General features: G+C 30.1%; 1 protein-coding gene across 1 annotated transcript in view; it reads right to left on the reverse strand.

The window, feature by feature from the left end:
* Positions 1–830: 830 nt before the first annotated feature.
* Positions 831–24716, reverse strand: part of LOC145292854 (intraflagellar transport protein 81 homolog) — a 62799-nt gene continuing 38913 nt past the window's right edge. Inside the window, exons 9-15 of the mRNA XM_080138954.1 lie at positions 23229–23324; positions 20453–20599; positions 14405–14554; positions 12290–12508; positions 10321–10407; positions 5910–6067; positions 831–2682 (exon numbers count right to left, since the gene is read on the reverse strand). Of these exons, the coding sequence (XP_079995080.1) occupies positions 2436–2682; positions 5910–6067; positions 10321–10407; positions 12290–12508; positions 14405–14554; positions 20453–20599; positions 23229–23324 (1104 nt within the window). The 3' untranslated portion in view covers positions 831–2435. The remainder of the gene's footprint in view (positions 2683–5909; positions 6068–10320; positions 10408–12289; positions 12509–14404; positions 14555–20452; positions 20600–23228; positions 23325–24716) is intronic.

Raw genomic sequence — 24716 nt, forward strand, 5'->3', positions numbered from 1 at the left:
AATGTTCTCCGATAAATTTGCTGCTTTGGTGCACCCTCAACATTAATACACCTGATCAACCCGACAAACTCACATCTCTTCACTGTGAAGGTCACCAGATGCCAGACCTTTTTACTTTAATAGCCTCTTTCTTCAAAACACTAACCTTTGGAATTCCCTTCCCGTTCCTTGTTTCATGTGCACGAGAAGAAAAAGGAAAAAAGGGAGAAAGAAAATGCTGAATGAAAATGGATGTGTAAAGTCAGAGAGAAGAATAAGCTGGCTGTGGCCAGCATGCTATCAGAAGACAAAAGAAATGCAAGTCAGGCTAGATGGACATGTGGCAACAAAACACTGTTTAAGTTTTTGTCAAGACGAGAGAATAACAGTAATAAATGCTTTTGTTAAAAAAGAAAAGATGTCGACCATGATTTACTTACTTTTGTCTGTTTGCTCCTTTTCAATGGTACCAGATGGCGTGGGGGTCCGAGACAGGTTTGAACTGTGGTGAACACAGTTTGAGCATAACGTCAACGTTATAAATGTTAGTAACCTCTTTTTTTTTTTCAGTTTTCAGCTGGAAATCATTCTCATCTCATTAAGATTTTTCCTCATGTGGGACCCATCAGTAAAAATAAATGCATCTCGAACCTTTGTAAGATGTCATAAAAACGTATGTCAATCGTTTGTTACTCTGACCTTGTGTAGTGCACAAAACATCTCTTCAGCTTGTTTTGTGTTAACCAGACATGTTTTATAACAATATTTATAACATTTTTCTTTTCTTGAAATTTGGGTTCAATTTTGATGAAGCTTTGGAATTTAATAAAAGAAAACATTGACTACATTCATTGTTGTTTTTTCTTTCTGTTTGTTTTAATGCCTTTACATAAGGTGTGAAAAGTTTACATTTATTTTTTTTGTTTCAGACAAAATAACTTTTTACAAACACAATTATAACTAGAAACTGAATCAATCATTTTCGATGAAAGAAACTGAAAAAAAAATAGTGGACACTTTTTAGTATTATTTTGAATCAGACAACTTGTAGAGTCCGTTTTGGTATGTATAATGTATGAATGTTCTTGTGAAGATGGTATTTTGTTTTTGTGTATATTTTGCAATCCAAGAAATTTTGTTATATTAGTCACTCAATTGCTAGTCAGCAAAGTAAATAATATGATATTATGTAGCACACGGTGTAAGATGAAAAATTGACCCTACTTCTAATTAGATTTATACTGCATTTCTGTTTTGGTGTTCTGGATTGAAAGAAGGAGTCTTATTACTCTCGAAGGAGGGGGGGGGGGAGTCAGTTCTACTCTCATACTCCCACAATGAAATTAATGATCAAAGAAAAAATTGCTAAACGATTAAAATATAAAAAAATCGCTAAATGTGAACAAAAACTTATAATTTCTGAAAAGCAATAATCAGAGTAAAAAGCATGTGAAGCAGAATTCCATATGCAGCTTATGTTTAGTGAGCTATAAATGTAGCGAATGTTATACCGGTTATTCAAATAGGGGAAAATCTTATCTATTATATAAATCTCAGTCATCTGTGTTTGTGTGTCATCCACATTGTACAGGCAGGAATGCAGGATCATTAGAAAGAGCAATCTTTCAAACACATAATATCGAACCATTGGAAAAAATCATCAATTATTTCATGTAGAAATGTTGTTTTGTTGAAGGGGACGTCAAATAAAACGTTGCTTTCGATGCAGTTTGCTTACCACAACTGCACAAACTATCATTACAGTTTTTTGTTTAAAAATGCTAAATTTGCAACTTGATAACATCTGTGTCCTCGTGGTCCCATCGATAATGTGTTCACTTACTAACTTAAGCTATGCGAGTTCACGCACAGCACACATCATTTTTATTTTTTTTTTTTTTGCTTACAAACTTTTACTTTTGGTCTTGCTTCTGGCTGATGGCACCCAAGTCCCGTCTTTTTTTAACAACTGAGTAACGTCCCCCGCCCCCGTTGTTACATCTTTCTTTTTAAATTAAAATATCATATTTAAGCGGATTTTACAACCAGGCAATTCTTTGTAGATTTATGAGTATTAAAAGTTTGACTGAATTTTCTTCTGCCTTGGCAAGCAAAGAGCAAGCATGAATTTATCTATCATTAATTTGAAATCTGATAGATAATTATATAACTAAACCTGGAGTCAAATCCCGTCAATTATACATAACTAAACTCATGCATTTGTCATTGCTGCTAAGTAGTATGAAACACTATGAGAATCAAGTCCCCAAAAAATAGAGAAAAAAAATTTTTTCTATTTGAAATAAATTTTATAAAAAATTATTTTTTCTATGACAAATTTCTCAAAATATATCTTTTTTAGAAAAGGAAATAATGTTCGGCTGCAACATCAATTTGTGCTATAAATAAAAAACAGCAAAAATTTCTAGGAAAATAAGGAACTCGCAGGATGTTTTTCAAAGGATGAGTCTATCTTCTTCATGAAAAGCCGGTGCATTTCCAAGATGGAGGGCCTTGTCACCAGTCTCAGCATTGTACATCAAGTCAAAACATTTTTTTTTGCATTCCATGATGCGCATAAAGTCCTTCCATTGTTCCATCTGTTTCAACCTTGGTGCTTGGTTGTCTTGAAGAAACTTCATCTCTTCACGTAAATTCTTACCAAGAATCTCTTGTTCCTTGATATTTTTTAAATACATTTCCCTGAAACGAAAAAACAAAAAAGATTTTAATTATAAAAAAAAACAATCATTATAATATATTTAAAGTCAGATACCAAACCTTTGAGAATGCAGTTTTATCTAACATATAAAGTTATCTTGTCAGGTTTTCAAAGTCAGACCTAGATAGCATTAAAGATTAAATATCAAACTTGACAAGTTTGTTGTATCATGTTATTGGCAATATAATAATAGACTATGCTCCAATTTATTTTTTAAATTAGTTGGTCCAGACATATTTTTAAATAATTTCCTAAAAGTAAAAATCAGCAAGAGGGAAACTTATTTTAAATTGAAGAATATAATAGAAGTTGTCTACCTGAAGTGTAAACAAATAAAACTTAGAAACTAAAATGATTTCAGTGCAGCATGGATAATGGCTAAAAACTAAATGGAATGTTTGTGCTTCTTTAGAATATGAACAAAAAAAGAAAATACATTTGGGTTTCAAAAACAAATAAAAAATACAAACAAGTACTTCCCTCATTAATTTCTCAACTCATAAAGATTGTGTCTGGATAGTCTTTTTAAAAGTGATACCTTGTTTGTTTTTTTTAAAACAAAGTGAGGGGACCAATATTGTTCTACTATAAAATGAATTATGTGCTTGTTCAGTAGTTGAAAGATTAATTATTTAGAATTTAGATTTAAATAGACACTAATCTTGCAAGATTAAAATGTAACATTTTAGCTCATCCACAGCTACATGTAATGCTGGCAGTGCAGTCATGTACGAGGTGACAAACTTGCATATTAATTTTCTCAACTCATTTCCTATCTTGAACGTTATTACATGATAGTGTCAGTTTATTTGCTGACACTACCCTATTACGTTCCACACTTTCATGTTTGTTTCATTTTTGAAAAAAATTTATTTGAGTATTGTTTTTAAATATAATACATAAATATTGTTTTAAATGTAATAAATATTGTTTTTAAATATAATAACTATTGTTTTTAAATATAATAAATGAATATTGTTTTAAATATAAAAAATAAATATTGTTTTTAAATATAAAAAATAAATATTGTTTTTAAATATAATGAATAAATATTGTTTTTAAATATAATGAATAAATATTGTTCTTAAATATAATGAATAAATATTGTTCTTAAATATAATATTGTTTTTAAATATAATAAAGAAATATTGTCTTTAAATATAATATTATTTTTAAATATAATATTGTTTTTAAATATAATATTGTTTTTAAATATAATAAAGAAATATTGTTTTTAAATGTAATATTGTTCTTATATATAATATTGTTTTTAAATATAATGAATAGATATTGTTCTTAAATATAATATTGTTTTTAAATATAATATTGTTTTTAAATATAATATTGTTCTTAAATATAATATTGTTTTTAAATATAATATTGTTTTTAAATATAATATTGTTCTTAAATATAATATTGTTTTTAAATATAACATTGTTTTTAAATATAATATTGTTTTTAAATATAATTTTGTTTTTAAATATAATATTGTTTTTAAATATAATAAAGAAATATTGTTTTTAAATGTAATAACAATATATTGTCTATAAATATGATAAAAATATTGTTTATAAATATAATAAATATTATTTTTAAACATAAAAATTTTTTTAAATATAATAAATAAATATTATTTTTAACATAATAAAAAAATTTTTAAATATAATAAATATATATTTTTAAACATAATAAAAAAAATTTAAATATAATAAAAATAATGTTTTTAAATATAATAAAGAAATATTTTTTATATTTAATAAAAAATATTATTTTTAAATATAATAACTATTGTTTTTTAAATATAATAATTTTTGAAAGATAATAAATAATGAAACAGGAAATGACTTGATAAAATTGATAGGCAGGTTCATCAAGTACATTTCTATTGGTTGGGATGTGCTATCAATTGACTGGACACCTTCTTTATTGATCACTACACCGACATGTAGGGGAGGATGCCACTCTTTTCATTGGCTTAATCCATTTACCCTTGGCTCTCACCTCATAATTATTGTTATAGAAATTACTCCAGACAAGGCATGAAGCAACTAGATGAAAGGAGCTAAATAAAAATAGCGTGTTATGGTAAAAAATCGACGATAAATGTTATACAGATAGATTCCAACTCAAAAAGCAGCAGGTTTCCCCTCTTTGTCAGAATCATTGCTCATGCAATGTAAAAACTAAAGAACAAAATAACGGAAGTAAGAATTACAAAACTATCAAAAGTAAATCCAAGGTTCACTTTATGCTCGCTTTAATGTTGAGTGTTCCACAAGGTAGCATGAAATATCATTTTATTAGTTTTTGGTATGACGAGACTGAGGATTGAACCGTTTCCTAACTAATTAAAAAACATGTTAACCATTCCACCAATGTAGTTTTATAAATGAGCAAAATTATCAAATGAAACTTGAAATAATTTTTAGAATCTTTAAAATATAAATGCAGTATTAAGGATGCCTTCAATTAAAAGATTGAAAGCTGTCCGAATGTATCGTTGAACAGTGCAAGGTGACCATGCCCCTATTCTGAATCTATAATGGGACAATTACTCTTCAACTCCCGGTCAGTTTTATTAAAGTACTACTTTAAAAGGATCCTTTAGAGCATGGTTGAAACCATCCCTTACAAGCCTCTCCAGGAAGCTCTGCCTCTTTGGCAAGATTTTCTAATGTCCACAACTTAAATCTCAAGTGTTTCTAGCCAATCACACAATTTTTATCCGTTTAAATTCTAAAGTAGCAAGATATCTCTTCTCTACAGCTTATTTTTCACAGACATTGCTAGTCTTTCTCTATTCTATCTTTGTTTTCATGGAATGCCCTCGACTGAGCTCTAATTTTTTTACTTCTCCTTGTACAACATTTACAGCTTGAACATGGCTTGCGATGACAACTGCAAAGAACTTTCCTTTCTTCCTCTATGAACCTAATGACATTTACATAAACAGTGTTTCTTTCCAAGAATTTCCCTGTAGAATACATTATAACAGGACTGTTTCTCTATAGACTACAACATCGTCAGCTTCAAATCCAATGACAACAAATACTTAACAAATTTTGTCCATTCTATTCACCATTTTCAATCCTCTCATAATATTTTTTATCAATCATCTGACTAGCAAACCATCCATTTCATAACCCTTATCCTTTAGTGACTTGTGGCCTTGATAATTGGAGACATTAAAAAAAAAAATTTCAATTACCGTAATGTCTTTTTCTTAACTTGGGGATCAGCAGATATGTATGCGTTCATCTCCTCTTGAATTCTTTGTTTCTGGTTTTCTAAGACTTCGTTTTGAATATTCAAATAATGGTAACGAGATTCCTGATGGTTACATTCTTCACGGTAACTACGAACTTCCTAAAGAAAGAAAATTATTAGAAAAATTGTCAAAAGGTTAAAAATGACATTTCATAAACAAAACAATTTTAGACAGTTCTCTGGGACTCAAAATCTAATATATATAAGTGATGGGACGATTCTAATATTTTTCCCGATTCCGATGCAATTACCGATTCCGATTCTTTATAAATCTCTAAATTTTTAACTGTAAAGTTGCTACTTTTTGCCAATTACCAAAAAACACGTTATTTTGCAAATATCTGCTCAAATGTAAAAATACATCTAAAAAAAATATGATCTATAGATTTTCGTTTTACTAATTGTCTAAAATCAATAAATATTTATTATTTTAACATTACTACCAGGAGTGTTGGATTTTGTTTTAAACAAAATCAAATAAAAATGACAATTAAAAGAATCATTTTTGGCATCAAGAAATAAGCACAAAATTTTCGTATTCCAAGACTGATTCTGATACCCTTATTGGGGTACTGTTTTGAATTTTCCGATTCCCAATTCCAATTCATCATTCCAACACTTTATATATATATATATATATATATATATATATATATATATATATATATTTGTGTCATAAAAATGAATATGTTAAGAGAACATTCAAACAGATTTCCATAAGGTTTAAATTTTTAAAGGAATCTAAAGATATCAAAGAAATTTTCCATCGATTCCATCTGGAGTTAATTGTAGCTTGGATTAATAAAATAACTGAAATGTATGAAAACATAAAAATTCAGTTTTTCATATAGATTTTCTTTGTTTCATGAAATAAAAATAACATGACATTTAGTGAAGCACGAATTTAAAAAAGGTTTATACATTTAAATAATTATTTCTATTTCTATTTTGAAGATTTAAAATAATTAAATAAAAACGAAATCATTAAATATTTGAGCAGATTTCGAGAACATTCCCTTTTTAAGTAATTCTTAATTCACATTAGAATTTCGAATATATTCATTTATTGTTTTAATAACAAATCGATTGTTATGATTGAAATTATATTCAAACAATTTAGCAGGATTTTATTCCGATTTTTTTTTTTCATATGTTTATGTGTGATTTTATTTTTTAAAGCAACTTACAATTATGACAGTAAATACTTATGTATTCGCTGTGGCTGGTTGTTCAAAATGCGTTTATCCATAGTTAACATCTATTTTTGTCACTGGTATGCACACCAACAGTGAAATAAAAATCACAACACAGTTGATCTACAAAAATATGTTGCTTTTATTTCACACCAATAAATCAGCTTTTGTTTAATTATTACTTTGTATTTTAACATTTCTGAAAGGCGCATATGGTTGATTTTTACTCCATTGAAAAAAATAAGTTACTAGTCGATTTTTAAAATGCTACAGATATAGAGTTGTAATTGGAATTTTTTAAATCCTAGGAATCAGATTCAGACTTTCCAACTTCCCCAACCGTGGTACAAGCATGGCATTAATAAAATATATTTTGTCAGGAAAACATTACTTATGTAGCAAACACATTTTAAAAATAAAATTAAAAATAAATAATGCAGCACAAAAAATTATTTAAAGTAAAAATCTTCATGCAAATCAAATAAATGCTAATGTTGTATATTGAAAGGGACAGCTCCCATTAATTAGAGAAACAAAATAAATAGGATTGAAAATAATATTTATTGAAGGAGAATGCTGGAATCAAACGTAGTGATCAAAAGCTAAAATGAATACATATTGCTATTTAGATGCGATTCCAGGAATGCAGTGAATTATCCATTATAATAGAAATAACTATACAACAAAATTAGGTCAGAATAGGACAATGGAAATCAAGGAATGTTCTTTGTGTTGCCAGAACAGATGTTGGAAGCATATATAGTATCCACGTGCAAACCAGACACATTTGGCCGCATTCTGATGTCACAAAGAAATATAGGATCAATATATACAGTTAATTTATTATAGACTAGAGTTTGGAAAAGAGTCAGAGAGGAGGAGTGTTCAGTTCGTTGAGTTGGCCTAAGCCCCTTTCAGAAATGAAGCGAGGGGAGGAAGACAAGACAAAGTGTAGAAATCTAACACGGCATTGGATTCTCATCATTCTCATCATTCTCATCATTCTCATCACCAGCTGAAAAAAATGTCTTCATTTTGTTATGTAAGCTTTTGTCTTTTTCATCAACTGCAACATAATGTGTTTTGTCTTTTAGCATCAGTAAAAAAAAAAGGTTGTAAGTAATATTGATAAAACTGAAGAACTATTCAGAGTAAATTAAATTGTCATTTTTTTTTGGGGGGGGGGGGGGTTCTAGTCATAGATGAGGATAAAAGTTGTACCTTTCATATTCATAACTTGACAAAGAATCAAAATATTTTCATTTAAAGAATATGATAATTTAGCTTATTCTTCATTTTAAATTTGCTGAATTTTATTATTATTATTATTATTATTGTGAAATATACCTGCCCAGTGTTGTTCGGGGTGCAGTGATGTTGTTTTAGTTTTTAAATTTTGATTTGTTTACATATTTTTAAAACTTATATGGGAAAAGAAATAAAATTTTAGTTGCAAAATAGACAATTCCTATTATATTCTTCAATATGAATTATCTCTCTTACTGATTTTTATTTTTATGTTAGTTTAAAATGTTTCATATTACCAGTTGTCTGTTACAAAGCAAGTACATTTTTAAATTGTAGTGAATAAATTATTATATTGTCAATAACATGGTACAACAATAACAAATGAAAAGCAAAGTTGGATTTCTCAGCTTAAATGCTATTTGGTTCTAATTCTGAAAATTCAACAAGATAATGTTATATGTTAGATTATTAAGCATTACTAAATTATTTTAATTAATATGAATAATGCTTCTTTTTTATTAATGAGTCATCACTTATGAAGGCCAACAGCTTTTTTTTAAAGGGGGTCATCACTTATCAAGTCCTGAAGGCCACTCGAGGATAAGGGTTAATAAGAGTATGGAGGACATCGAGACAAGTGTAGTAATTGTTAGTGGTGGAAATTAGGTATAATTTGATTATTTAAGAGGCCGGCTCAACATGAACTTGTTTACATTGGACTTGAAAATGATCACATTGTAGGTCAGCTGAACAGAGTTCCCTAGGCGAGCAGTTCTAGAAAAGAAAGCTTTCTTCATGGAATTTGTATTTAGATTTAGGCACAGATAAAGAGTAAAGGAAATCGGTGATAGCGGTTGTAGCTAGACAAGTGTTTTTGTGAAGGTTTGGCAAAGTAGAACTATAGCTTTAAGCTCAGATGAGCGCTTGCCATGAAAATAACAATAGAGCAGAGACAGACTTCTGTGGGATAGAGGTTGCAAGGAAAAGAAAAAGCCATCTCCTTCTACTGGGTAAGAGTTAATGAGAGAGAATGCTTGTCAGCTGAGAGAAGAGGAACACTAGCAGAGTACTAATATTGATGAAATTTATGAACTGCATCCAACTATGGGTCAGTTTATGACGAGAATTCGTTGACCTTGGATTTTAAAATGACTAAGTTGTAATCAACAGAAAAGCAGGCTTGTGGTTATGTTCCTCACAAGCACATGAAGAGAGAAAGTCACTTTACATTATAATAGATGAGTTCTTGCCGTAAATGATTTTTTCTTAAACAGTAAGCATAATTAAACATTACTAACTTATTAAATCTTCTTTTATTGTCTGTAAACATTATGTTAGTATTACAAAATTTGTTGAATGTTGACAAAAAACTCTGAAGTAATGTTCCCATAGCTGAGAAAGAGTTATAGTAAAAAAACCTTCTTGTAACACGTCCTGTCAAGTGTTCCAACAAATTCTATTTCAAAAGATGAAAAGATTTTGTTTTGTGATGCATCAACTCTTTTCGGGTTATTTAATGCCAGATTCAATAATTTTGGAAAAAGGTTTTCTTCTTCAAATTGTTTATACCTTGAAATATTTATTCAGTATTTGCTTGGATTGTTTTTTTTTTTCTTTGCAGAACATGATTGAGTTTTTCAAAAGGATGTTTGATGGATTTGTTGTCAGAAAAATATTATCTTCAGACAGCCTGAACTAGTAGCACCAGATGCCTGAACAGTTATTACCACTTTGGGCCAAAGTGAACTTGGGAGCAATGGTAACGGGGGGGGGGGACTTTGCATCCTCCCAAATGGGGCTGCACTACTGTAAGTCTTTCAGGACCAAAAGAAAAAAAAAAAAAGACGATCATCTTTTGAAGATGTAAAAAAAAGATCAACACAAAATCCATGAACAATAAAATGTTTTTACCTTTTCTAATTGTGATCTTTGTGTCTCCAGATTGGCCGATTGCATTTCATATGTCGACTTCTTTTTTTCATATTCCTCATTTATAGTCTGCAAAAGAAATGATCAACAACAGTGAAAAGTTAGTGCTTGTCCAGAATTTACCCTATAGTTAAAAAATAAAGAAAAATCTGTATCATGCATGTACTCGTAATGGAAAGAAAATATTGTATCCCAACAAGCTGAGCATGCAAGGTCCCCCTCCAAAAATTTATTTTCACCATGACTAATGTTTGTGCAACATTTTTTAAAAATCAAAGGCATGGTTATTGAGAAAAGTGTGAACAAATGAACGAATGAAGGGTTTAGGGTCAATTTTTCCATAATGATCGGGGGGGGGGGGCAGAGTTATCTCGGAAAATCTGTTCTGCCAAAATTTTACTTTCACCATGACTAATGTTTGCGCAAAATTTCAAAAGAATCCAATGTGGACGTAGTTATTGAAAAAGTACAAACAAATGGGAGTGAATTACTAGGTCCAATTCTTCTTTTGTCAGAGGAACAATTTTATTGCTAACTGAGGAGTGAGTGCCTCATGAGGTCATTTTGAAAATAGTTTCACAAAACAAGGGGGATAATTCAAACTAATGAGATTATTGTTGTTGTAATGCCTGTGAATTCCCATTAATCACTTAAATATTATTTTATTTATAAAAATACAACTAATTAATCAATTTAGGTGATTTTTAGAATATGCTATTTTCTTTCCATGACAGATATGTACATCAGAAAGATTTTTCTTTAGTTTTTTTAATACAGGCAAAATTCTGGACAAACACTGAAACTTTTTCTGATTCATTATCTGGTGTTTGGTTAATAAGAGAATCCAATTCGAAATTATGCTTCACTTAATCAAGCAAGTGAAAACAAAAAAACAGCACTTGGTATATTCTCTATATATAAAAGTCAGTGTTTGTTTGTGTGTCACAGAAATCGATATGTTAACAGAACTTTTAAATAAGTTTCAATAAGGGTTAAATTTTTCAAGATATCAAAAGACATCATTGAATGTTTTCTTTGATTCCATCTGGTGTCAGAGACAATTATCGGCTAGGTCCACAAAATAACTGAATAAGAAAATTTTAAATAATTTTTCTATTTCGTAAAACAAAACACAAGTAAACAAAGATTATCTCAAAGTGTTCCAGAAAAGGTTTAAACATTTAGTTATTTTATTAGTATTTTTGAAGATTAAAATTTATTTTAATTTGTTGAAGCCATTTGCCATTTTACAACAACACAACATCAACAAATAGTTTTTTTGTTTTTTTTTAAATATCACAGCAGTTATTTTTTTACCTGATCTTATATTCCAAATGTTATTTTTAACATTTCTTATAAGGAAATATATTGAAATATAACACTCCATCATAATTTTATCATTTTGCTGCAAAAGAAATAAATAAGAATCCTAACCCAGTGGTAAAGAAGAATAAAAAAAAATGGTTACTTGTACAGTTTAATCAAGACATTAAAAAATGAAAATATCGAAAAATATTGTAACTGTAAAGTTTTGAACTGAAGATCTACGAAAAAAAATTTCACTTAATTTGATAAAATAGTTTGTTTTTACAGCGGAAAAACATGTTTTTATGAGAGCGCGTTGAAGGCAGGCATCTTGGATTTTTTCTTAATTTTTGTTTGGAGTTTAGGAACACCACGGGAGATAATTCCAGTTAAAGCGCCGACACTCCCTCCCTATCTTTAAAAACTAGCTTTTCTTCCTAAAAATCGAACCCTTTGCTCAATATCATAGCAAATTGTTTTTTCGCTGTGAAACAAAAACTACTTGATGAAATTAAGTGAAACTTTTTTCGGAGAACTTCATTCCATAACAGATACGTACAATTTAAACTTTTTTTGATATTTTCATTTTTTTAATGTCTTGATTAAACTGTAAAAGTACCAAAAAATGAAAACAATTTGAACTCACTTTGAACTCTTCTCTGAGGAGCCGTAGTTTCTCAATAATGGGAGTCAAAGCACCTTTTTTATCTTCGATTTTTTTGTTCAGCATGCTGACCATTTTCGACATGTCCTCAAGGGTTTTATCCTTCATCTCATCAAACTCACTTTTGATGGCCGATACTTTCTCTAATTGCTCCTGCGTTTCACGGTACCCAGCCACCCCCTGATCAGTTTCCAATGCTGACTGCAAGGCAGAAAAGATTCTAAAATTTATTTTAGTGTGATGATGTAGCAAAGTGAAGTTTAGCCAATGAGGGTTGAGGATATGTGTTGCTGCCTATAAAAAAATCTAACTACAAACAAAAGTTCTTTTTCCCACTGAAAGTCAAGTATCTAAGATGCAGAACATGATTTGATATGATGATATTCAGTCTTTTTTAGGAGCTTGTTCCCTGACGTCTTTCCTTTCTCATGATTTTTGTGTTCTTTTATCATAATATGACAGAAACATGGGAGCTAACTCTGTTAGAACATAGACTGTCTACATATACAGCCGATTAGCAAAGTTAAATAGAAACCAAAGGTTTGAAGACACTTGTCAATTCAATATACCATCCATAACAAACAATGGGGATGTCCTCTCTTCAAAGCTGGTAACCAGTTTTTTCTATATTGTTAAGGTAGGTTACATTTAATCCACTTTTATATTTTATACCTCATGAAAATCATAAAAAAATGATATCAAATAAATATAAACGCCATTAGGCTCAGAAGAAAGATCTGAGCATCACTATTGGCAAGGTTTCCTTTGATAGTAAACATGGGAAACCCGGTCAACATCCTGGCCCTTCTTATTTCAGGTAAGAGAATATCACAGCCCAAACACAGGTAAGTAAATATGATTAGCACCCAGTAAAAACCATGCAGAAAAAGAAATTGTTTACAAAGTTAATAAAACTATAACAAACACACAAAGAAACTCATTTATAAAACATAATTTCAAAGGAATCACATTGATTTTTCAAACGTTTTTCAAAGTTTCAAACTTTGTTGCTACTTGAAAGTTTCAAAAGATAGAAATTATCTATGGGAATTCTGCCATTACTAACCTGCAGAGCATTACCACTGTTGATCAAGGAAAGAGTCTATCAGACATGTGTATGCCGTGTTATGGTGTATGAAAGTGAAATCTAGTCATTGGTGGTTGAGGACATGCGTTGCATGGAGTTAAATGATATAAGAATGATACAATGGATGTGTAATGTTAAAGACAGGCTTAGATCTGATAACCTCAGAGGAAGATTAAATCTGAACAGTATAAGAGATCTGTGCAAAACAGATGCCTTCAGTGGTATGGTTACATTGAGTAGATGAGCGTTATATTCGGTTAATAGATATAGAAAAGTTGAACTAGCAGGGTCAGTTAGTTTGGTCACATGGAAGGAATGGAAGAGATTTATGGTGTTGGTAGATGTAGAACAGTTGAGGTGACAGGGTCAGTTCAAGGGAAATATGAGAAATGTGGTAAGAATAGACTTTAAAAAAAAGAGGGATAAATAAATACTGGGTCAGAGATAGGTTAGATCATAGAAGTCAAGTTTTAAAAGCCATCAAATGCATGCTAGCATATATAATAGACGTTAAACTGCTGATGGTGATGATGATGATGATGTAAGTACTTGAGATTCAAGAATGAAAAAGCCAAGTATGCAGGGTCCCCCTCCATGAGTGAAAAATTTACTTTCAACATGACTAATGTTTGTACAAATATTTTTTAAAAATCAAAGGCGTGGTTATTGAGAAAAGTGTGAGCAAATGAATGGATGGATAATTTGGGGACAATGTTACCCCCATAATGGCCTCTAGGGGTGCAATCAAAGTTATCCCAGAAAATCCGTTCTGGAAAAAATTTAGTTTCACCATGATTAATGTTTGTACAAAAATTTCAAAAAAAATCCAAGGTATGGTTATTAAGTACGAACTAGCAAACAGACAAACGGGAGTGAATTACTAGGTCCAATCCCTCATTTTTCAGGGGACCAATAACGTTAGCTTAAATTCAAATTATTTTACTTTTATGTTTAAATTTCAAAAACTTTCTGAATGAAAAGCAAGAAAAATCAAGGCGACATTTTCATACCAATTGCTGATCGACAAGGCCAAGTCTACTCGAAAGGATTTCTTCAGTGCGTGACAACACGCCATGTTCTGCTCGCATTTCTTCAAGTTCCAACTTCTTCTTCTTGTGACTGTTGCTCTTTGCTCGTAGTTTGTTCACAAATCGCATGTACTGAAAATGAGAAAACAAATCTCATGTACTGAAAATGAGAAAACATTTTTTGCAAAGAAATACAGCTCTTCCCAATTTGCCTTTGATTTACAGTTTTATAAAAAAATCTGATCGTTGGCAGAAATCTGGTCATGCGTGGGTCCAACTCTTTCATTGTATATCCAATAGACTGAAGTATAAGTCCTAGTACTGAGAAATATAATGAAAAAAAGGAGATTGAATATGATTGGATCCCCTCCCAACTTGAATGTCCATGATCACCTCATTATCTCCATCCCTCTGCACATCATTGTTTCAAATACATTTTTAAATCATTATGTTTATTATATTTAACTATTATGTTTATTATATTTAACTATTATGTTTATTAACTATTATGTCTATTATATTTAACTATTATGTTTATTAACTATTATGTCTATTATATTAAACTATTATGTTTATTATATTTAACTATTATGTTTATTAACTATTATGTTTATCATATTTAACTATTATGTTTATTATATTTAACTATTATTTTATTAACTATTCTGTTTATTATATTTAACTATTATGTTTATTATATTTAACTATTATATTTATTATATTTAACTATTATGTTTATTAACTATTATGTTTATTATATTTAACTATTATGTTTATTAACTATTATGTTTATTATATTTAACTATTATGTTTATTAAATATTATGTTTATTATATTTAACTATTATGTTTATTATATTTAACTATTATGTTTATTAACTATTATGTTTATTATATTTAACTATTATGTTTATTCTATTTAACTATTATGTTTATTCTATTTAACTATTATGTTTATTAACTATTATGTTTATTATATTTAACTATTAAGTTTATTATATTTAACTATTATGTTTATTATTTTTAACTATTTTGTTTATTATATTTAACTATTTGTTTAGTAACTTTTATGTTTATTCTATTTAACTATTATGTTTATTCTATTAAACTATTATGTTTATTATATTTAACTATTATGTTTATTATATTTAACTATTATGTTTATTATATTTAACTATTATGTTTAGTAACTTTTATGTTTATTCTATTTAACTATTTTGTTTCTTATATTAAACTATTATGTTTATTATATTTAACTATTTTGTTTATTCTATTTAACTATTATGTTTATCATATTTAACTATCATGTTTATTATATTTAACTACATGTTCAGAATCACGTTGTTATATTTACATCAGTCATTGATTCTTCAGCTTATACAATATTTACATAACAAGAATTACCGTCTTGATTGCATCTTGAAATAAAATTATTATGCAAAATTTTTCCTTAAATTCTTGCTATCACTGTCTGATTAATAAATAATTGTATTGTAGTTCGATAACATATTGACAAAGTAGTGAAGCTATGCAGTTTTACACATCAAATAAGGAAATAGTTCAATAGAGCAATAATAATTTGACACAACTTTTACATTTTTCTTACCTGCTTACCATACTTGTACCAATTCATTGTGTAATTCAGATGACATTTTGAGGTTATTTTTTAGGAGCTTGTTCCCTGACGTCTTTCCTTTCTCATGATTTTTGTGTTCTTTTATCATAATATGACAGAAACATGGGAGCTAACTCTGTTAGAACATAGACTGCCAAGGTAAACAGCCCACAACGCAAAGTTAAATAGAAACCAAAGGTTTGAAGACACTTGTCAATTCAATATACCATCCATAACAAACAATGGGGATGTCCTTAATAAAACAACCAGCATTTTTCTTTTTTAGGGCTACATAAATAATTGAATAAGACTTGAGTCAATTATTATTCAAATCTTCCTTAGATTTATAAGAGAATTTTTGACATTTAATCTGTTAGATTGTAATATTTTGGAAGACTAATGTAGAGTTTCAAATAATGTAAAACTGAAACGGCTCATAAGAGCTAGCCTCTTATCCCTTTTTTTTTTTTTTTTTTTACACGGTGGTCACCACTTATCAAGGCCCGGAAGCCACTCAGGGATAAGGGTTATTGCAAGTACAGTACGTTAGTGTGGAGATTTGATGAAGTGTTTACTTAAGGGGGCGGTTCATTAGGAATTTGTTAACGTTGGACTTGAAGACATCCAAGTTGTAGTCAGGTGGGAAGCAGGCAGACGGAACAGAGTTCCACAGGCGTGCAGTTCTAAGAAAGAAGTTTTGTTGATGGAATCCACATTTTGATTTAGGCGTAGATAAAGAGTGGGGGAAATTTTTCACTGTGGATTCAGCTAGACGGGTGTTTTTTGTGAAAGATTGGAGAGGGGGGACCAGAGATTGGAGTTCAGACGAGCACCTGCCATGGAAATAACGATAAAACAAGGATAGGCTCGCAACATTTCTTCTGTGGGAGAGAGGTTGCAGGGTAAAGAAAAGGGCATCCCCCACTAAGCCACGAAGTCTATTTTGTACTCTGTCAAGGCAGGATAGGCTGTTTTTAGCAGCTCCTGCCCAGATATGGCAACAGTATTCCATCCTTGGACGTACTTGGCTTTTATATAGATAGAGAATTGCATCAGTAGTGAGATATCTTCTGGAGAGGTAGAAGGATCCCACCATCTTTCCAGCGACCTTGGTGTACGTTTTCCATTTCAGATCAGGAGTAAAGGACAAACCCAGAAGCTTGTCAAAACATGGGGCTTCTCCTAGACGAGAGCCATCCATTTCAATTGATGCCAGATGGGGATCAGACCGTTGATGATGTAAAGATAGGAATTTGGTTTTAGATGCATTAAAGGTAACCAGCCATGTCTTTCCCCACTGAACCACGCGCTCGAGATCAGAGGAGAGAGAATCAGAGAGAACTTTGTCATTTACAGCCTTTGATGTGTTGCCGTAGATGGTCGTGTCATCAGCATAGATGTCAACGAATGATTTAAGTATGTGTTTAGGGAGGTCATTAATGTAGATCAGACAGAGAGTTGGGCCCAGGATTGACCCTTGAGGGACTCCAGCATTAGTACTGCAGGCCTCTGATTTTTGTCCATCGACCACTACTCTTATGAGCCTATCGGAGAGAAATGATTTAATGATTGAGAAAACATTTCCAGTTATACCATAGCTGGAAATCTTGTGAAGTAGGCCCTTATGCCATACCTTGTCGAAGACCTTTGATATGTCAAGGGCAATTGCCCTAGAAAGGAAGCCTTTGTCAAGAGATTCACTAATCCTATGAGATATAACCGTTAGCACATCTGCGGTAGATCTTGCAGAACAGAAACCATATTGTGTGTCACTAAGAAATAAAAATACAATAATAATGATCTGGTTTCTTTTAACTGTTCATATTCAAAAATATAATAAACTTTCATTTATAGATAAAAACCATTGCTCTATTTTCTAACTATACTGACTTTTACATATTTTATTTTTCCATAAACTTCCTCTCACCTCAACTATTTTTGTTTTTCTCCTCCTTTTTCTCCTTCTTTTTTCACTTTTGCAAGACCTTCAACTTCCCATTGACAACTTTAGAATATTCTCCTATCATATACTAATTCACCATAACATTACTCTTTACTTACATTTTTACCTAGCCATCTGGTGCAACTAGATTAGGCCATTTGAAGATACTGGTATCCTGACCCAAAAAGCACCAAGCATTGCTATTATTTTTTCCCTTCCCTTTGCAAAACTCAATCATGTTCTACAAAGCCAAAAATAAAAACAATAAGTTTGCTCTACAAAACAACCAAACCAAAATCCATGAATAAATATTTGAAGATATCAAGAACTTGAACCATATAAACTTTTCTTAAATTATTGGATTCAGTCTTACATAACTCGAAGAATTGATATGCTGTAAGACAAAACAACCAAACTAAACACGATGAATAAATATTTGAAGATATAAACAACTTGAAACATATAAACTTCACATTAAATAACCCATTAAATAACCCATTAAATAACCTCCCCCCCAAAAAAAATGTTGATATACTGTGAAACAATCAAATCACTCAGCCATTCATATAAACCATCCTTTCCTTTTTCTCTACATTCCACCAATCACCTTTAAGCATACACCCAAATGATCCGCCTTCTAGCAATCTTAATTCCCTCCAACCTCAACACGCTACTTTACCCATCATGATTTTTTAGTTTTCCTCTCACTTCCACTATCAACTTCTTGTATATCCTGTTCATTCTGTCCAATAAAAGCTATTTCTTGATAACAAGTTGAAAAGAAATAAGTTGAAAAGAAACAAGGCAACAAGAGTACATATGTACAGAAGTAATTAATGTTGTCAGAGACTGATTCTAAATTGGTTTAACAACTCTCTTTGTTACAACATTATTTGTCTTGTTGGGAAGAGTCCATGTAGTGATGCAATAGGGTAGATCAGCATAGGCAGAAGTGAAATGAAATATCAAATCTAAAGAAGCAAGATGTTGTATCAAATTATTTCTTGTACTATATAGGCTATTCTTTTTTGTTCATTTCTATATATCTATACCTACGCGCATACCTGTGCATATGAAAGCCTGTTTTTAACATGTTAAATTTCACAATAACACATGTTGTTTTTGTTTTTTTTATTTTTCCTGAATTTAGACATTTAATTTATTGCTTTTTTTAATTTCATGTTCCATTTTAAGCATGTCTTTTGTTGAATTAATAATTGATCAAATTGGATGCAAGAATACATTCCCTTTATATTTTCAATATTGATTTTAAATATTAATTATAAATTTTTATTATTATTATTTGCACTCACTAGGAGTTCTCACATAGGTCATCAGAAGAGTTTACTCTCATTAATAACCAGTGATGTTCCCTGGAGACTGGGTGACAAAAATACTCTCCACTTTTTTCAATAACCTTTGCAAAGGTTATATATATATATATATATAGATAGATATAAAATATTTTAAAAACAGTATATATGCCGCTCCCCATTTGGGGGTACCAAATTGGTCAAAGGGAAAATTATTCCCAACTCGTATTTAGGTACAAATGCACTTTCGTATAAATAATTGAATTCATTCAAAACGTATTGCAAAAACAAAAACAAATAAAATAACATATACATATATATATATATATATATATATATTTTTTTTTTTTTTTTTTTTTTACAAAGGCATCACCACATTATCAAGGCCCAGAGGCCACTCAAGGATAAGGGTTAAAGAGTGTACAGTAGAAGTTGGTCAATATAGTAATCATTAGTAATGAAAATTTGGTAAATTTAATAACTTATATGGAACGGCTCATCAAGAACTTATTTACCTTAGACTTGAACACAACCATATTGTAGTCAGCTGGAAAGCAGGAAAACGGAAGACAATTCCACAGGCGTGCAGTTCTAAGAAAGAAGCTTTGTTCATGGAATCTATGTTTAGGTTTAGGCACAGATAAAGAGTGGGGGAAATTATTGATAGTGTTTACAGCTAGACGAGTGTTTCTTGTGAAAGTTTGGCGAGGGGGGACCATAGATTGAAGCTCAGTTGAACACTTTCCATGAAAATAACGATACATCAGAGACAAACTCGCAACATCTCTTCTGTGAGATAGAGGTTGTAAGGAGGAGAAAAGGACATCTCCTACGAGGCTACGAAGTCTATTTTGAACTCTATCAAGGCAGGACAAGTCCTTTCTAGCAGCTCCTAAATGATTAATAAAACATGTTAAAAGACATCTTGAAAAAGAGTTAAAAACATATTTAATTTTAAAAAGGAAGCACAAGATAAGTGGATAGTCCTTAATCCGCGGAGTTTCGAAGAAATACTCTCCTTCTCATCAGAGGGCAGAAATTAGCAAAATGCGGAATATATATATATATATATATATATATATATATACTGAAAATGAAACACTGCTCATATATATGTTATATTTGATTATTAATAGATAAAAAATAAAAGAACTTATTTACATCTTCTCCTCTAAGAATTTCTCCTGTTCCAGATTCTTTCACAACTTGCCTTCTTTCCTCAAGCATCTGCGATAATTTATTCATCTCTTCCCTCATTCTTTGCAATTCCTCCACTTTTTCTTTTTTCTTGTGAGAAACAATTGTCGCCTAAAATAAAACCAAAAGCATGAACAATAAAATGATGAAAATTCACAAAACATTTTCACAACTTGAGATAAAATAATTACATTTTAAAGAAAAAAAATTTTGTTTTTTTTAATTTAATTAAAATACAAGACGACTCCTTAAAAGATGCCACTCATAGAATCGTTTGTAAAATTCACAATCCTTTCTATAATCCAACTGTTATTGGCGCAAATAAACTTCAATCTATGACTAACTTGTTTACCAAATTTTAATCATGAGTGTTCAACAGTCTTTGTTTTATTGCCATTCAATGATGTGCAGGGATACTTTGATGAGCGTCTCATCAACAGGAGGTGTGATATACATTTGAAGCAAATCAGTGAATGTCAGAAAAGCAACAACCGTCACACATTCATGACTTAAACTTGATGAATAAATCAGACATCAATTGAAATTTATTTGTAACAATTATGATTGGATTGATGAAAAGAATTGTGAATTTTATCAACAATTCAATCAGTGAGTGATATTTTTTCTTATTTTAGTCATTCTGTATATTTCCTATCTGCCAACTACAGAATTCATCCTATATGGCAACAAATCCATTTCCTTTTTCAGCCGATTCCTCTCCCTCATGCGTGAGATAAGTAATTCATTTCTCTTTCTTCATTCAATTATTAACTCATATAATAAAGATCAAATTGAACTTCAAACCTCTGGAAGACTATCGCAAAGAACTGATTGTTAATCAACACCTTTATCCATTGCTCCATCAGCCCATACAGACAATTACACAATGAATTTTGAAAGCTTTAAATCAAATCTTGTTTTTTTAGAAGAGTTGTATTACTGCTGTTTTGTTATCCGAATTTGAGGAGACAAATGGTTCACCCATAAGAGAGAGACTAGTATTCTCTTAACTAATTATCTTATGAAGGGTAAATAGGTGGACATGACAGAGACTTTAGAGATATTTTACTCTTGGTGATTATCAAAGTTTTTCTTCAGTTGTTACAGCATTATTGGCAATTTGCAACGTTCCATGGCAAACTGAACTCAAACCACTTGTTTCTCCATCAACCTCAATATCCGTGAAGCCATGCATCATTCGACTGATGTCTCTGTTTTTACTTCTAATTTAACTTTCTTAAACTTTACCTAAACTTCAGATCGCCTTTCCTGTTACCTTTCATGGGAATTGAATTATTTCCCACACTTTGACCCGTACTTAATTTATCCCTTATCAAGATTAACATTAGCTGATGTACTCGCTGTCTGACATAGGGCCATCCATGTAACAATAGGTTCTAGAGTTCAACGTAAAGATTGTCAAGTTCGAAAAGATGCACCTGATGAAGGTTGGAGATAATGTTGAGAGAAACATAATGAAAAGATGAGAATGATAATAAAAATTAAACGTTTCAGTTTTCAACGGAACTGTGAAACTGAGAAGAGTCTTTAAATGACAAAAATAATAGAGAAAGCAGGGCGGACAGAATAAGAGAGAAAAGGTGGTTTAAGCCACAGAACAGAAAAAAATAGAAGAATTTAGATTTTGTTTTTTTCTGTTTTGGAATGTTTAAAATAAAAATTGATTATTTAGATTATTGTTGTCATCTTGGATATTATTTTCAAAAAATTTTGAACAATGTAAATCCAGACTTGTTTCAAATTAATCTTGTTAAACTTGAGAATCTTTATACCAAACATTTCAAACAAAATTCTTTATCTAATCCAGATTTTTATTTTGTCAATTATAAGTATTTATTTTTTATTATATTCTTGGTATTGTCTACACTGAGGATTGAACCTTTAACCTCCAGAAGACTACGACTTAAAACTGATTATTACTTAGCACTTTATTTATTGTGAGAATAACATCCAAGATATCAAATTACATTTTTAGATCATTTGTAGACATTTATGCCGACGTTACTACAATATATAGCAACACTTCAAAGGCTGACAATGACAAAGATCTTTCTGATTTTTCTGATCTCAACTAGCTATAACCATTATCAACAATTTTCCCCACTCTCTATCTATGTCTAAATCCAAATGCAGATTCCATGAACAACGCTTCTTTCCTAGAACTGCCAGCCTGTGGAACACTGTTCTACTGGCCTGCTTCCTTCAAGTCTAATATAAACAAGTTCTTGTTGAGCTGTCCCCTTAAATAATCCAAATACTTCCCAATCTATGACATGAACGATTACAACACTACCATCTTCATTCATTAACTCTTATACTCGAGTGTCCTTTGGACCTTCGTAAGTGGTGACTTCCTTGTATTAAAAAAAGTCTGAATAATCACAATTAACTTTTTTTGTTTAAAAAAAAAAACAGCAGATTCCCATCAATTAATAAAGAACTTACATCCTCATTTATTATTTCGTTACAAATCACACTTTTGATTGCAGATAAAAATTTTTATCTAAACAATATCAGAATGGCAATATCAGAATGGCAAAAGAAAATTTGGATGAAACATGTCAAGTATTAAAAAACAAAACAAGTTAAATACAGTGTTTCTCTTGATTTTAAAAACATGTCAATATTAGTAATATCAGAATGAAGTTTGGAGGGTATTTTTTAATTCCAGAATTAATATAGATGTTGTAATTAGATGATTAGAAAGAATTGTTTTTACCTGATTTGAAAAGAGCCGCAGTTTATCATCCACTCCATCTGCATGAAGACTTTTCTTTTCGATCAGTTGATTTACTTCTTTGCTAACTGCATGCATCTAAAAAAAAAAAATTTTTTTTTAAGTGTTCAAAAGCAGAAGTGAAAAAATAATAATCAGACCAAATATTAAAATTGAAATGAAAAGTTTAAATTTATTTTATTCTTGTTTCTTCCCTATTTACTTGCCTCCCCACGAGGGCAGAGTTTAACAGAAGATTGTTTTTTTTTTATGTGGGGAAAAATCAAGCTCCTCCAAAATGGATGCTCTGAATGGGAACAAAAATAAAAGTTGTTTCAATCTAGAAAGACTTCTCCTTCTCTGTCTAAGGATGGAATGGACCATGTACAGCCATATCAGAACAGATACTACACTTTGCTTCTAATAAAATTGTTCTATCATGTCTTATTTTCTTTTAGAAATTCTTTATTGTTTTAAGGCCAATCAAAATAAATGATTTATTTCAATTTCATGGTATGATGTCAATTTCGTCTGTACATGAATTAAGGCTGTTGATACAGAGTTGACAAGAAGTCAATAAACGATTTTTCATTTAAATAGATTCTTCATTCCTTAATTGAACTTGGTATTGTACAGTTTAATCAAGACATTAAAAATGAAAATATTGAAAAAAAAGTTATATTGTATGTACCCGCTATGAGATGAAGTTCTCAAAAAAAAAAAATTTAATTCAATTTGATCAAGCAGTTAGTTTTTTTTGTTTTTTTTTCAGAGGAATATCAAATTTTAATGAGATCGATATATCATCGCAATTTGGCTGTTTACGGACACGGGGGAGGGGTCTTTAAACGAAAAATTGATTAACAAAGAACGAAATGAAAAAAAGGATTTAAAAAAAAGAGAAACTCTGTAAAATAAGTGAAAAAAAAAAACCTAAAATATTTATCTAAGTATTTTTTCTGCTCATGTTTCAAAATACTGTCGTCAAATTTTGACAAACATCAATTGAAGTGATTGAAGTTATCTTCCCCTGGCGCTCCCTTCTCTTAAGTGAAAAAAAAAAAAGATGGCCGCTACCTGATCGATCTCATTAAAATTTGATTTTCCGTGGTAAAAAAAAAAAACTGTTTGATCAAATTAAGTGAAATTTTTTTATTGTATGAAAACTTTATTCCATAACGAGTACTTACAATATAATTTTTTTCAATATTTTCATTTTTTCATTTTTCTTGATTAAACTGTACAAGTACCTTGAAGGTTTTAACATAATATAATGAAGAAAATGGAGATTTCTTTGCACAAGCAAACAAAAATTAAAAAAGAAAAATATTAATGAAAAATAATATCTTTTAAATAAATCCACCTTTAGTACATAAATATATATATTATTAATTTTGTTTATTAAATATTTGAATATTTTATACAAACATTTATTAAATAATAAATTAATTAATAATAACAAAAAAAATATGTCTCAAATAAAAGGGACAG

This window comes from Euprymna scolopes, chromosome 14 (genome assembly GCF_053919585.1).
Source record: "Euprymna scolopes isolate OS-2025 chromosome 14, ASM5391958v1, whole genome shotgun sequence".
NCBI lineage: Eukaryota > Metazoa > Mollusca > Cephalopoda > Sepiida > Sepiolidae > Euprymna > Euprymna scolopes.